At 42.7% G+C, this 14780-nt stretch overlaps 1 protein-coding gene across 1 annotated transcript in view; it reads left to right on the plus strand.

Annotated features, from left to right (window-relative positions):
- The window catches only part of LOC147705913 (uncharacterized), a 336615-nt gene that overhangs the window by 270990 nt on the left and 50845 nt on the right, over window positions 1-14780 (plus strand). The window contains exons 7-10 of the mRNA XM_086929576.1: window positions 3609-3700; window positions 5095-5253; window positions 9425-9469; window positions 11128-11283. Coding sequence (XP_086785702.1) covers window positions 3609-3700; window positions 5095-5253; window positions 9425-9469; window positions 11128-11283 — 452 coding nt within the window. The remainder of the gene's footprint in view (window positions 1-3608; window positions 3701-5094; window positions 5254-9424; window positions 9470-11127; window positions 11284-14780) is intronic.

A 14780-nucleotide genomic window follows, 5' to 3' on the forward strand; every position in this document is an offset into this window, starting at 1 on the left:
CCACGACCACTAGCAATTGCTACATTTGGAGAACTAAGTGCAAAGGGGACTTAATGTCAGAAATACTAAATAATGGTTGCAAAAAACTGGTTACAAATTGTGACTTCTCATTTTACACCCACTATATTTTTTATACGATCCTATGTACCAAAAAATCAGTTTGCTTCAGTGTGGGTTGCAATCTGATCTATCTCATGAATATTAATGAAGTAGGTTATAAATTGCAACTCACTAGGATTGTTGGCAATCACCGGGTTGGTATTTTGCTAGGGACGGCAGACCACCACATCTGTGATCACCTTCAAGTAAAGTAAACACGCTTTTAGATATACAGCCCATTTTTTTGGTTTTGCTTGCGAAATCTCTTGTATTAAACACAAACCTTTAAGGGGGCTTAGGGCCTGCCCATTACTTACCTTTTCTTACCATTGTATGGCTCCCTCGTGGCTCTGATGTCACTTTACTTACTATAGGCTGGCACCCACGTGGCTTCCACTTGACTCTTGTTTCCTTGCTTGCTATTGGTCAGCACCTCCCTTTTTTACTACCTTTTTGGTCTTCGTCCTGCCATGGAGCCTGGACCAAGTACTTCTTCCAGTGGCCAATGTCCCTCCAATACAGGCTCTTTCAGTTCAGGCACTCCTTTTCACTTTTCAGCAATACAATTTTTGAGTGCATGTCTCTACAGTACCTCTCCTTCACCCCCATTTAAATTTAAAAAAAAGCACTATGACACGGCCAGCATTGACCTCATAATAGTGCTTTTTTAAAATGTTAAGCCATACGTGTAATTATGCTGTGCTCAAAGCACCCAGTTTGTCAAGCATATTCCTGCCTTTGACAGCCTGCTTTCAGCCAATCTGAGCCTGTGCTATTTATTCCCCCGGGGATGGAAAAAACTCCACCATACTTGGAAGCTCCGTCACACATGTCTGACAGAGGGTGGCCATTGACCTGGTGAATGATAGCCTCATGGAGGCGAGGAAGTTAAAGTAGCGCAGTCATCGCACCCTGTTTTGAGCTTCTCACTGCTCACGGTCAGTTTTTTTTTTTACAGATTCTGCTATTATTATCAGGCTACCAGATAAGCCAAGCAGTGATGGGTTTTTCGTTCCTTCGTCTGTAAGAGAGACCACATGTTTCATTGCACACTGTGTTCTTTTGTTTTTCGATAATGCTTGATGCCACAAAATAGTAACAGTGTCATTTTTGTTCTTGAGCAATCAGGCGAAGAGCTTATGACAAGATGAGGATATAAAAGGAGATTACAGTGTGCGAATAGAATGCATTTTTGCTTCATTTGCTCCTGAATGTTGTTGCACCTGTGTGTTGCAAAAATGTAAACTACGTGGAAACACATCCCTAAGATTCCTGAGCTGGAAGTGACGTTGCATTACCCATTCAGACCCTGGCCTCTGTGTTTGTGTTTTTTTTTAAGGCTGGTTAGCTATGCTCATAATGGCATGCTTTGAAATGGACCAGGTCTACTACTACTTTCATAGGGTTTGGTGAGGCGGCTTGATGTATAACCCTTGTTGTAGTTCTGATTTAGTTCCAGATTGCTTTACTTACTACCAGAGCCAGATTTGCTCAGAGTTTCCGCATAATGACACTTTTCTTTTACTTCAAGCCATGTTGCAGCATGTAAAAAAAATTGACAAAGCCAATAGATTTCACATAGGTGAAACCTATTGTCTTCATCAACAATACTTGTTCTCAAATAAAACGGGGCTGCATTTAACTTTTTGAATTTTTTTTAAGTAGGTTTGTAAATGGGCAGTGGTTCTCTGGACCACTATCTACTCTTCATCATCCTTTTTTTAACCTTCATCAAGAGAACCCGTTCCCTTTTGTGAAGGGGTTACATCCTTAACTCAAGAGTCAGTAACTTTTCAATGGTTTGCAACAAGATTACTGTTGCAAAACCTTGATACGTCACAGACCGATTCAGTATTTAGAAGGGTTGCCCCCAACATACCCCCTCCAAACGTCAAACCAATATGGGATCACAGTCCAATTTTAGGAGTTGACAAACATTTAGTGAGTGTTAAAATGAGAATGACAGATTAGAAAATGCATTTTTGCTGTCACGAACTCTGAATCGGAGTGTTTGCAACCAAGAAAATACATTTTACATTTGGCCCTGGATATTTAATTGGAATCCAGTATTATCTTAGGTAGGCTTGGATGAAAATGGTCGAATTTGTGAATTTTTTGTGAATTTCACTTGGTGGGTAATTTACAAAATTTCAGGAATTCCACAGGTGTGAAATTTCACATTTCTCAAGGAATCGATGTAAGGATAAAATGCCTTACTAGAGACCATTTCTCCTTAAGCTGGTACCCTTGCCATTATCTCGACTGATTTTTAAATGATATGCATTTGTGTTGAATTATGTTTTGAGATGGTGCATTTTGCAACAATTATGGGTGATTTTGCGTACTGGTCTCGAAATTTCAAACATTTCACAACAAGTAGCAGTTTCGCCTACCCCTAAACTTAAGCCCTGAGATACCAATGGTAAACACCAGCATCCACAGTGTTGTTTGACACCTATGTCACGAAAGGGACTTCCTGTGACTTTGCACGCCTGGCCATACACGCATGCTTCTCTCTTCTTGACACTGTTTGTTTACTATCTTTAACCGGCTTTGTAATAGGGCTATCTTCATCAGTCTACATGATAGAAGGAGTAACACCCCCATCCCTAATTTCTCATGTAGTCAGAATGACCAAAACTGATTGGAGTAGCAGCATTTCTAGTGGCATAGTGTTGTGCCTAGTGGGGGAACCCTGAAGCATAGTTAGTGACAGTCAATCTGCAGCAAGTCTTCCTGCCAGAGACATCTTAAGAATTTTGGGGGCATAGGGCCTAAGGTATTTTGGGGGCCCCTGTTCGGTACTGCTTTAGATTTATGGTCCCATTACAGCTCTTACATGCTCTCTTTGACGAGTTCACAGACTGCACATGCACACGCACATTGGTCCAAAATCTAGATGTTTCCATGTAATAGTCAGGGATTGTTCCTCCTTTGTTTTTAATAGTGTAATGCAGAACAAGCTCACTAATATTATTGCAAATAATCTCTGTGACCCCCTACCATTTCTCGTATGTGAGGTCCTGTTTTAATTTGAAAGTAACTTTTTTAAGGATGTTACATGGTGTTGAAAAATAGAAACATTTTTCAGAAAAATGTTTGTAATACATTTTCACACATTAGCTGACTAAAAAATATATTAAAGGAAAAAGTTATGTGTCTAAGAATCATTCAATGTCATCGGGGCAGTACTGTCTGCAGAACAGAGCTTACGAGTGAGCCCTTGGAAGGCTGAGACCCTGGGCCAGTGCCTACTTTCCCAATGCCATAAAATGTCTCTGCTTCCTGTAGCCCGCTGTTGATTTCATAAATAAGGTGGAAATTGACCTTTAGCCCTTAATGTTTCTAGCGGGAAACAAAGTCAGATTGGGGCAAGGAGGGCTGTGTCAGGTCAGTAGGAGCATAAACACAAGGCACTGATGTGAGCTATCTATCTAATCTGCTCCTAATGTGTGCTCTGCCATATTTGCCACAGGCTTTCAATTGACATCTCTTTATATCCTTTGTAGATCCAAAACCGGTGGATGACGATATGATCTGCAGCCACAAAGTTGTGAACATGACAACTGATGATAATAGTTACTTGAATATGATTTATGAGGTAAGTGGTGGCATGGTATGCTATCTGATCGAGGTTGAAGTAACCAAAAAATCTGTGGAACTGTGCTCGGTCGGCAAAGGCGGGCAGGCTGGGTGGTGGAAGAGAGAGGGGATTCGCCAAAACAGATTTATTTAAATGCCTCCATTTCTGGGCAGTAGAAGTTGAACAAAAGCCCGCAACTGTCAAAGCAAAAGGGGTTACTTTAAAAGGCAGAAGAAAATGAGTGGGACAGGGAAAATGGCGACAAAAAGGGCTGCTACGTTATAACTCTAAAACTTAGCGGCAGTTTCATTAAGCAGTTGCGTCGCCCTTGCACAGCATGATGGGAGTAAATGGCAACGCAACTGCTAAGTAAGATTCATCAAGCCAGTCGAAGCCCCCTCGCATGGCCCTGCATGGCTTGATACATCTGGAGTAATGCAACAAAGCACAAATCACAGTGTTGTGTTACTCTGCCCCAGGGAGTTCTTCCATGGGTGCAGTGTGAGTGTTCTCACACAACACCCACTGATTTCGGTGCATTCCGGGTCAGTCGGAACGTCAGTCTTCCTGGCAATGCGAAGGCCATTGCATTGCCAGGAAGACCGACGCTCTGACTGACCCGGACCCTTCCCCCCTGGAACGCGATCGAGCATATCGCTGACGCGTTTACCCAAGGCGCCAGATTGTTGGACCGCCTGGTTACTTAACCAATTCCTCCCTCCCTGCCCTGACTCATTCTGTAGGGCTCACTCGGCTATAGAGGCTTTTATTCTTTAGGCATTATTAGTGTCCTATGATGATCCCCATGATTATCTAGTGGGATCGAAACGCCGTTGACTTCTCTGTGCACCCTATACAAAAAATCGTATACTATGTGTTATATAGCTGTAATGGTGCCACTGGAATTTCTGTTATAAATATCAACCACAGGAATCTGTAGCTTTTTGCCTAAAAGCCCTGCTCTGTTTGTGATTCTCTTCACCATGCCAATTTGTATGTGTTAGGGTACAGGCTTGTGCCCCACTACGAAGAACTGTTGAAGGAATTTTGTTTCTTAAATTTTTCAACCAAGTAAAAGATTGCGACCTCTGTCCGGCTGGACATGTCATACCGAATATAGTATCCATTGTGTCTATATTGATTGCTTTGTGAATATTTCTTGTGCATGGGACCACTGTTGTTCTCAAAAAGAAGTGGGGTGTGATGCACATTGAACAGTACTGCTGTTTTTCGCTAGACGTGACCCTGTTTGTGCAAACACATGCGCTTGTGCACCGTCTGAATGTTGAATGGAATTACTGCAGTTGCTGTAATGGCTGTGTTTAAGGGGCGACTTGGTGGCATGCACACTTTTTAAAAGTTATTTGGTACGTGTGTATAAAATGTTAAACATGTTGTCCTTATGTTTACAGTCTACCCTCCACAATTCAGATGGAATGGCAGAGACCCCTGCAAGCGGATCGTATCCTGTCTCACCACTAACGCCAGTGCCGGGCGCAGCATGCACATACATGTTACCTGTGGGATTGATAAACGTCAGAATTCAACGCTATATAATGAACACAATTGAAGTAAGCGCTTCCTAGTTCCGCGTGTGGGATGGGGTGGGAAGTTGCACAAAGTGCGCCGGTAACTGAAAGCTGTGTTTCACTGCTGACACCCCACCAGCACTAATGTATCCTCAGGAATACCAAAATGGATACTGTTGCAATAGCATTTCTATGTACCCAAGATACGTTTACGAATTGCACAACCAAGGTTTGGTAAAGGGGTAGGATCAAAGCATGGCATGGAAAGGAATGTGCTTTTCGTCTTCTTTGTTGAAGAGCCTCTAGCAAATGCTGTCATGGAAAAGGGAGTTGGAGCACTGCAAAGATTAGACTTGTTTTTATAATGCAGTGTCTGGAAATTATTGTTTAGGAGGAGGATTGGCTTCTGGGGATCTAAATGCGACATTTACATTGCAAAAAGAATACTAGCGCCTGGAATATCTTTTACAAAATACAGATCATTCAATATCTCATGGTCAGTGTAGTGAGTTTTGATTTTGAAGGACAGTGTAGCTTCTGCAGATGTGGAGGTTCAGAGAGGAGTGCCTCTAGAGCTGAAGGCTCAGAGCAAGTTCTCCTTAAGTCTAGACGATTCTCTTGGCAGCCTTTACATTCTATGAGTAGTGTGGTGTTCCTGGACCTGGAAATACTGGATCCAGGAATGCTTGACCTGATATTGCTGGGTGCAGAGCTGTGCCAGGTAAAACCTGGCTGGAGAGGTGCAGGGACTGTGGTCAAAGCCCCCTCCTGCCCCTCCGGGCACCACAGGAGGGCTGACAGTGTTCTCACCAGACTTATATATGACTCCCCTGTCCTAAGTCAGCTGGCCGCCTCTAGCACTAGGTCCCTGACCCGCAATAGCCACCCACGGGGCATATTATCAAGAGAGACGTTAAAATTATCGCCAGTTTAGCGGCAGAAAGCTGCTGCTGAAGCGGCGATAATGGGCTTGATAATAAGTCCTGGAGAATTCCAATAACAGCCCACGTTCGCACCAGATCATGGGCTTCTATTGGAATTCTCAAGGGCATAATATCAAGCCCATTATCGCTGCTTTAGCTAAAGTTTTCTGCCGCTAAAGCGGCGATAATTCTTAACGCCGTTCTTGATAATATGCCCCCAAATGCTCTGTCCAAGAGGAAAATGGGATTGACAAATGGCCTTCTATTTGGTCTGGACTCAAATTTACATGCAGAAATTGATCTAAAAATATCAGGATCAATAAATTGTAAGAGGACGATTCTACGGTGCAGTGATATCACTCAGAAAAGGAGTTTCTGATGCCTTAGAATCCCCACATCAAAAAATAGGCAACTCCTAACTAGGCTTATAGTGTGTTTTCTCTTTAAATGTCAAGACTCAGAGTATGCTTTCCCCTGCATCTTTAGAATTGTTTCATATTCTCTTTAAATCTAGCGACTCACAGTGAAGTCTCCTTGGATATGGCGCTCGATGTATGTTTTCTTTATGTTTAGCGATAAAGAGTGTGACTGAGTCATTAGGTCTGCATAATCTCTTGTCTGGGTGCTCTGAGTGCGGGCAAGCACATAAAATGTGATGGGAAATATCCTTTAAAATTGTCCAAACCACTGGCAATCACTCTGGGTGGCATTCAAACTCATTTTTCTTATTGCTATGAATGTTGTTGATTTCTAGAGGATACAAAGGCAAAGGGAAGGTAAAAGGAGGAGAGGGGAGTTATTTGACAATCATATGAGGGAAATGCTAATGGTATACAAAACCGTCCAAGAGTAAAACATGACGTAATTCATTGATATTGATTTAGAATACTAATGAATGTTTAAGAAATATTAATGGAGGCAAACCCTGAGGGGGGAGGTCGGGTTAGGCGGGTAACAAAAGAGGGACCCCAGGGATATAGAAGGATAGGGATAAAGAGGGAGAGCGAAAAAGATGGAGGTGGGCGAGAAGAAAGATGTCTATGACAGATGTCCCTGTCATATAACTGCCTTGATGCGAGGGTACGATTCAGAAAAGGGGGTGGTGATGAACAGAGTGTCTGAATTAAGCAGACCACTCTTACCCAGTCCAAAGATCAGGGCTTGATCCATCACCGTTATTTATCTCACTGCACCATCCCAGCTCAGAACCTGGCTATATGCAAATCAGTCTGTCCCTGGCCCAGTGCATCATGGGAACAGGGCAGACTAAACTACCAAGCCAATTCTTCACCAGAAAGGAGACAAGCTACCGGGGACCGGTTTCTGGCATTTCAGCCGTCTTCGGCCCACCCAGAAAGGTTAATTGGCTTTACCACATGGTGTTCATATAAAAAAACCGGCCGACTGCTTTTGTCGCATATTTTCATAATAAAGCTATTAGACCTATGGCCACTGATATAACAGTTTGTAAAGCATCAATCACTCCTACAGCCTTTATTAGTAGCTCTTAAAATAACCGACTCAGGCCGGCTGTGTTCTGCATAAAGTTGCCACTAGGTTACTATTGGTGTGCAGTCTAAAAAGTGTATATGTGTACAATATTACAGCTGGTAAAACAACAAACAAGCCTATCGAAAACAGCATAATATGGATATTCAGGGTGCATATCTTACCCCTAGGGTTTGTCTCAGTGGGTAACCAATTTCCAAACTCACTTGTACTATGATAATATGTGAGTTTTCCTCTAACAAAGTACTTGTCCGCAAGCTTCAACAGTGTAATAAGAACCCTCCCTCAAAGGCCTATTTACTTTTACATATGCTTTTCACAATAAATAAGTCAGGCCTAGTGCATTTGGCATAACCTTTCATAACAAACAGATCAGGCCTTTTATCTTTGACCACTGGCTTGTCGCCCTAGCCAAGTCACTCCTTCTGGGTTGAGCATAAGCTTTCCCACAAGGCAAAAAGTGCAATTCAAGCTCTCTTTTTCAGAGAAACAAGTTGTCTGTCAAATCAACCTCCGTTCCAAAGAAAATCAACATTTGAGGAAAACTAAACCAGTAGAGCTATTTTCCCGTTAATCACATCAGACAAAGCGATAACTGTGCTCTGAAGCCAGACCTTAAATGAGGTATAGATTGCCATTAGGCAACAAGACAACAAGGCAACGCCCAGGGCTTTTATCTCAATCAGAGGCACTCAAAGCAGACTTAGAATGCAAAAGGATAAAGAATTCAAATGTAAAAGGAAAGATAATGGCGTTCCTTAGACTCTATATAAAGTAAGTGTGTTATTTGCTATTTAACATGAAACACCTTAAACATTCTAAATATACAATTCAACATTTTACTGTCACTTTTCATATTTATTTCCACAAGACAGGTGCGACCAGTTGCATTATCTGTGTAAATTCAGCCTCAGATGACTCCTCAGGCCCCAGCCCTAGTCCCTCGATGGTGGTTGTCGATGCGAAACCTTTCAGAATAAATCCAATGCTGCGCGGAAACTTAATATCATTTTCCTACAATAAAACACTCAAGCAACTCTTTGGGGGCACTGCTAGGGAATAATAAGTACTTCAGGGCAGATTTATGTTAACTGGCGCATCCCCAGGGATGCGCCAGTTAACATGCGCCACAGTGCGCCACAGCTCCGCCAGCCATGGTGCGCCGCATTTATAATGCGGCGCACCATGGTGCAAAAACGGCACTGATGCGTGACGCATCTGTGCCGGAAATGTGTCGCATTGCTGGAGTTGCGTCGCAAGCGCAACGCAGCTCCAGCAAGGCTCGGGGGTGCCCCATTTTAACAATGCTGCGTCAAGACCTATGCCTGCTTCAAGCAGGCGCAGGCTTTTGACGCAGCATTGGCTTAAAAGTGACTGAGTGAAATCTCATAGATTTCACTCAGCCACTTTTGCGAGGCGCACCTGCCCCGGAACGCCCACCCTGCGCCGGAACGCCCACAAGCGGCGCAGGGCGTTACAACATGACGCATCTGCCTAGATGCGTCACGTTGTAAATCGTTCGTAGGGATGCGCCACGTTTACGCCACCTTGCGTGACGCAACAGCGGCGTAAACGTGGCGCAAGGGCCTCATAAATCTGCCCCTCGGTGTCTGGTATGTTCCCTTTTCAAAGATGCTCGGTGAATGATGCCAACAATGATGTTAGTCTTCTACATGTTAATATTTCAGTCCTCATTTCTCCATAAATAACAGTATTGTTGCTGAGTCTAACTTACATTCATGAATATGAGATTCACCTGCACTAATTCATTGTCTCCTTAGATCATCGGTGGTGTCCTTGATGCATTAACTCTAGCTATCAAATCGGTGAGTTATGCTTCCTTTTATCTTTCAATTGCAAAAGATGTGTGTTTCGTGGTTGAAGAGTGCGCTAGAATCAAATTCACTGAAATTGAGGTCCTTGCAGCAAAACACGTCCTCCCAAAAGGCATTACTGCCCATTCTTTCCATGGCCTCTCTTTGGAGGCGTCCCACTAAGAAAGGGGAGCCAGTAAACTACCTAGGGTTAGCCCTCATCTTGGGTAGATATAGCACTGTAAATTCACTGAAATTGAGGTCCTTGCAGCAAAACACGTCCTCCCAAAAGGCATTACTGCCCATTCTTTCCATGGCCTCTCTTTGGAGGCGTCCCAGTAAACTACCTAGGGTTAGCCCTCATCTTGGGTAGATATATAGCACTGTCGTTGGCACTGAAACTAGTTTCATATTAGATTCTGTTTGGGGAAGTAGGGAATTAGGATTCCTTGGGGAGTCATCTTTCAAATCTCCAAGGAAAGTTGACATTCTTCATCGCGGTCGTCCTCAAGCCCTGTTACTGCTTATTTTTAAGTATTTTCATGACTCACGTGTTCCTACCTTCACGGGGCAAGGACAATCTAAGACCTAGTGATTAGGATGCCTGCTTCACACCAGAATCAAAATCTTAAATTACTGTGCTCCTGTGGTAGTGTTAAGCCTGGCTAATTCCGACTAAGGTTTGAGGATTTTTTAAAACAGCTGGTCGTGGTCCAATCATTCAGTCAGGGCTAGACTCCACAGAACTTGGTTTAGGGTTCAGGGTTAAGCGCCTCCTTGTCTTGCTGATAAAGGTCTTTCTAACCACAGGAACAAAAGTTACAATCCCATCATGGAAGAACCAAGGGAACAGGTCGGTAGGTCATAGCACCAAACACTATTATACAAACTCAACATCCATTATTTGTGTGTGTAGGACTTTGGGGTCATTCGTTAGCTGAAAGCACACACCTAAAGAGGAAAATGCCTTTAAGGATTGTTTTTGTGCAGGCACCTGTGCTCTTCCTGTGCAAAAAAACAATCCTGCCTGTAATAGAGGCACCGTTGCATTATGGTACAAGAGTGCCTGCATTGGCTCTAGGCTTCACAGAGTGCGCCAGCGCAAGGAGCAGAAATGCTCAATATCTATGTAAATGCAAAGCATCTCTGCTGTCTGCCTTTCACATTACGCAGCACAACAACTTTGCTTCCTGTCCTGTGTTGTGTGAAATTGACAGGGCGTTGTCATTCTTCTACATGCAAAACAATTCCCTCAGGGGAGAGAAAAAAGTCCAGCAAAGACTCTCTCTTTACATAAGGCATAGATTTGCTATTCACAGTTCACACCCATTTCTGTCAATTTAGTAGTGTTTCCATTCTTCAAACTGTGGGGCATATTATCAAGGACCGGTGTTAAAATTATCGCCGTTTTATCTGCAGGATGTTAACACAAGAACATGGGCTTCTATGGGAATTAACAAGGCCGTATTATCAAGCCCATTATTGCCGTTTTATCGGCAGTTTCCTGCAGATAAAACGGGGATAATTTTAACACCAGTCCTTGATAATATGCCCCTCTGTTTCATTGCTTTTTTAACCTATTGACTCAAGCTGCTTGCACTATTGTGTCCATGATACAGTGAAGTGATGATACTTGTCAATATAAAAACTTGTTCTTTAAATATGTGCAGGTCTGCGGTATGGAAATTATTTGCGAAAAAATTGTATTCATTCCCACCGGAATTCTTACTGTGGAGATTACTAATGGTAAAGTCATCGGTTCAATACATGGCATATTACGAGTGTTTGTTAAAGGAAATCCTGCACCTTTTATGGAAGCTACCGTAGTGAGTATTAACTATTTTTGTCATTCTATGTATCTAAGTTTTTGTAATATGCACTGCATGGAATTGGAAAAAGAAATAGAACTTCTTATGAACAGAACAAGCCTGGTAGTGTGTGGTAGGGACACCATTGACCCTGGTGCAAGTATGTAATCCCCTCCAGCCCCCCAAGTTCAGCTGTCTTCCTGATCCACCAACCTGAACCCTCATCACCCTAGATTAGAACTGTCATCATGGTGTAAAAAGCAATACTGACACTCACTGAGAATGTGGGTTTCTGCACTGCATTCTACTCCCACCATTGAGTCTCATAGAGTTAATATGTTCAATGTCTTTTGGTAACTATTTTACATCACTTCAATTTTGTAGTATTTTGGAATTACAAACATCTTCACATCCAAGTGTATGTTCAAAGACACAGATAGAGAATAAAGAGAATTAAGGGTTTTGCAGAATGCTGAGGTGGTTGCTGATCAGTGTTGGAAGATAGTCATCGCCTGCAATAAACATTTTTATGAAATTAAAATATAATCGAGATGCAAGCGCAACAACAAAGTTGTCGACTAAATAGGGTGTAAAGTATTGCAGTAATAATGGGACTGAGCTGATTAGATGTCAAAGGGAACTAGTTGCATTTGCGCAGAAGCCTGTTTATGTGATTTTCTTCTGCTTGTGGAGGCAGAGGTTTAGTGTAGAAAGTTGTACTGGGGTAAAAAACGTCAAGGAGATTGGATGGATGGTTTCGGTGGTTTTCAAAGAGATTGATGCCACCCACGTGAAGTGTTATGTCACACTGAACATCTAGTGCTACAACGTTGACCTTGCCCACCATTTTTCTTGGGTTTTGCGTAGGCCTGGGTGGTAAATTTGTTTCTGCTCGTGGAATTTGGGTAATTTTGCGTTCTGCGGAGAACGCGGAATTGCCACAAATTCTGCGGCTTCGCAGAATATTTTGCTTGTTTGCGCTTTTAAAATGCGTGCTCACAAGCTATTTCCCCCAAGCACGCAAACAGCATTTGCGAACAGGAAAAAAAACACTGTCAACGGGTGGAACAAGCAATTCCGCGTGTTTGCAGAATTTCTGTATGCTCGCCGAGATTTTTTACCATTTCGCAGAGCTTTGCATGGCGCGACTACGCAAATTCCGCCCACCCCTAGTTTTGGCTCTTGCAGGATTTCATCCCCTCATCTCTGCATATGTAACCCTTGCTCATCATTACCCCTACATGTACCCTCAGCTCCTTTGTTCTCCATCACATTTACTTAGGTCCTCCTCTCCTGTTAACTTGATCTCGTCATAAGCCTTCTACATAGTTTTCCTTTGTTTTTATGTCTCGCCTAAACAATGCTTGCGCTGTCTCCTCAAGATTTGCTGTATTCAGGATTTGTGCATAAAGCTCTTTCCACTTTCCGCCCATCTTTTTAATTGGCTCCTGTCCCTGTCCTTTCTAAATGGTGGCTTTTCATTGGTCACTAGGCTTAGTAGTCCCTCCTTAGTACCTAATATTCACTTCTCTTAACCTCCCATGAGGACACCCCCTGTTACATGTATTGTTACTCCTTAGGTTTTACTTGCAACCTCAATGCACTATTTTCTTAAAAGGCTTCAGGCAAAACACACACTTGGTCCTAAGCTAGGCTGGCAGTGGTTATTTTGCTCACTAGAACATCTCACATTTATATGAGACCGTCTATAAATTTCCCTTCTTCAGATCTAAACAGAGTACAACCTAATCCGAAATTAATGTAATAATTATTTTGTCATATTTCTAAGCTACTAATTGTATATATGGATATAGCTATTTGAGTGTACTCGTAGTACTGTCTTGCATGCAGGGCATTAGGGATAGGGTGGATTTACCATATCTTCTGCAGGTTGCAGTACCATATGTGACCAAATGAGGTCTGCAGTGTTGGTGCCTTGCTCACTAGGGACCTCTAGGAGCAGTTTGCAGTACTGCACCTAGACATGCATTGCTGGTGCCTTGCTCACTAGTGACCTCTTGGAGCAGCTTGTGGTACTGCACTGAGACATGCCGTGCTGGTGCCTTGCTCACTAGGGGCCTCAAGGAGCAGGTTGCTGTACTGCACTGAGACATGCAGGGCTGGTGCCTTGCTCACTAGGTACCTCCAGGAGCAGCTTTCAGTACTGCACAGAGACATGAGGTGCTGGTGCCTTACTCACTATGGAACTATAGGAGCAGCTTGCGGTACTGCACTAAGGCATACAACGCTGGTGCCTGCCTTGCTCACTAGGAACCTTTAGGAGCAGCTTGCAATACTGCACCGAGACATACAAAGCCTTGCTTACTACACAAGCATTTGCAATGCACTGAAAGTATGAGCTACTGGTGTTGCACTATTATTTGCAATGCCAATACCTCAAACTATCAGTAATGCGAGACCTATTGCATTGCAAATTCTTTTTTTAATTTTTCCCTAGTCCAACCCTTTCCTTTACACCCATCTTCATTTGGCCTCAACACCTTCATTGTGCATATGACTTCGCAACTATTTCTATAAATATGTTTATGTATCATATATACCTTCCAAACCCTTGCTGTCACTGACTTCTGCAGTTAACCATCCCCATAACAGGCTGTCCCACCTCTGGATAAATCCTGACTCCCTCAACAATTATTCTTGTCTCTTTATCATTATATGTAAACAAACTCTTTGCAAGGTGGCGGATCTGACCCGCTTTAACTCTCCATAGATTTTTTATTTCAGTTCACCTAGGGTTAGATCTCTTCTGTAAGTTAGTTTAGCTGAGTCGCAGTCAGTGTAAGCTCTAGTGAAATGGCTTTGAGTGCTAACCACCAGTGCCCCACATTTTATCACAAGGTTAAGAGGCTCCACACCGGTTACAGATTGACTCTTTGTGCAGCTATATAGTATATACACTCTTGTTTTCAGGCTGAACGAACGGGACTACTGTCTCACTCATCCCAGAATCTTTGCACAGGTAGCCTTCCGCAGATTGTAACTTTAATTAAATGATCATGGCCTGCATAGTCCTTACAATTTATCTGAGCATCCAAAATAAAAATGTCCCTATTACTTTTTACTATAGTGCGAGTCTGTGGTGTTTCACTCTAAATCAGTAGTGCTTTATTGCATTCACACTGTACATAAAGACTGTACCAAAATGTGAACTTCAAATTGACTAAAACTAAAGAAAAGTTTAAAAAAAATTCTTAGTTTTAAAAAGGTCTCCAGTGCAAATATAATACTAATTTGGTCATTTTAGCGGTACTTCATGTACTTGGAGTATTTTTCTAAGTCAGTACCCAACAAGGTTTGGGATTCGAGCTATCCTACTGAGGCAAGTTGATTATTTTCCTAGCCAGCCGACTGCTCAAATGATCCCTCGGACACAAAAGTAAAATTGGAGAAGCCTGATTCCCTCCTGGAAGAATAGGAGATGTGCTAAGAATTATGCACGTGCTAATTAACTCACACTTAGTGGACAGCATTAGGACTTGCAGAATGCAAGAAAA

Source organism: Lissotriton vulgaris, chromosome 7 (genome assembly GCF_964263255.1).
Source record: "Lissotriton vulgaris chromosome 7, aLisVul1.2, whole genome shotgun sequence".
Classification (NCBI taxonomy): domain Eukaryota; kingdom Metazoa; phylum Chordata; class Amphibia; order Caudata; family Salamandridae; genus Lissotriton; species Lissotriton vulgaris.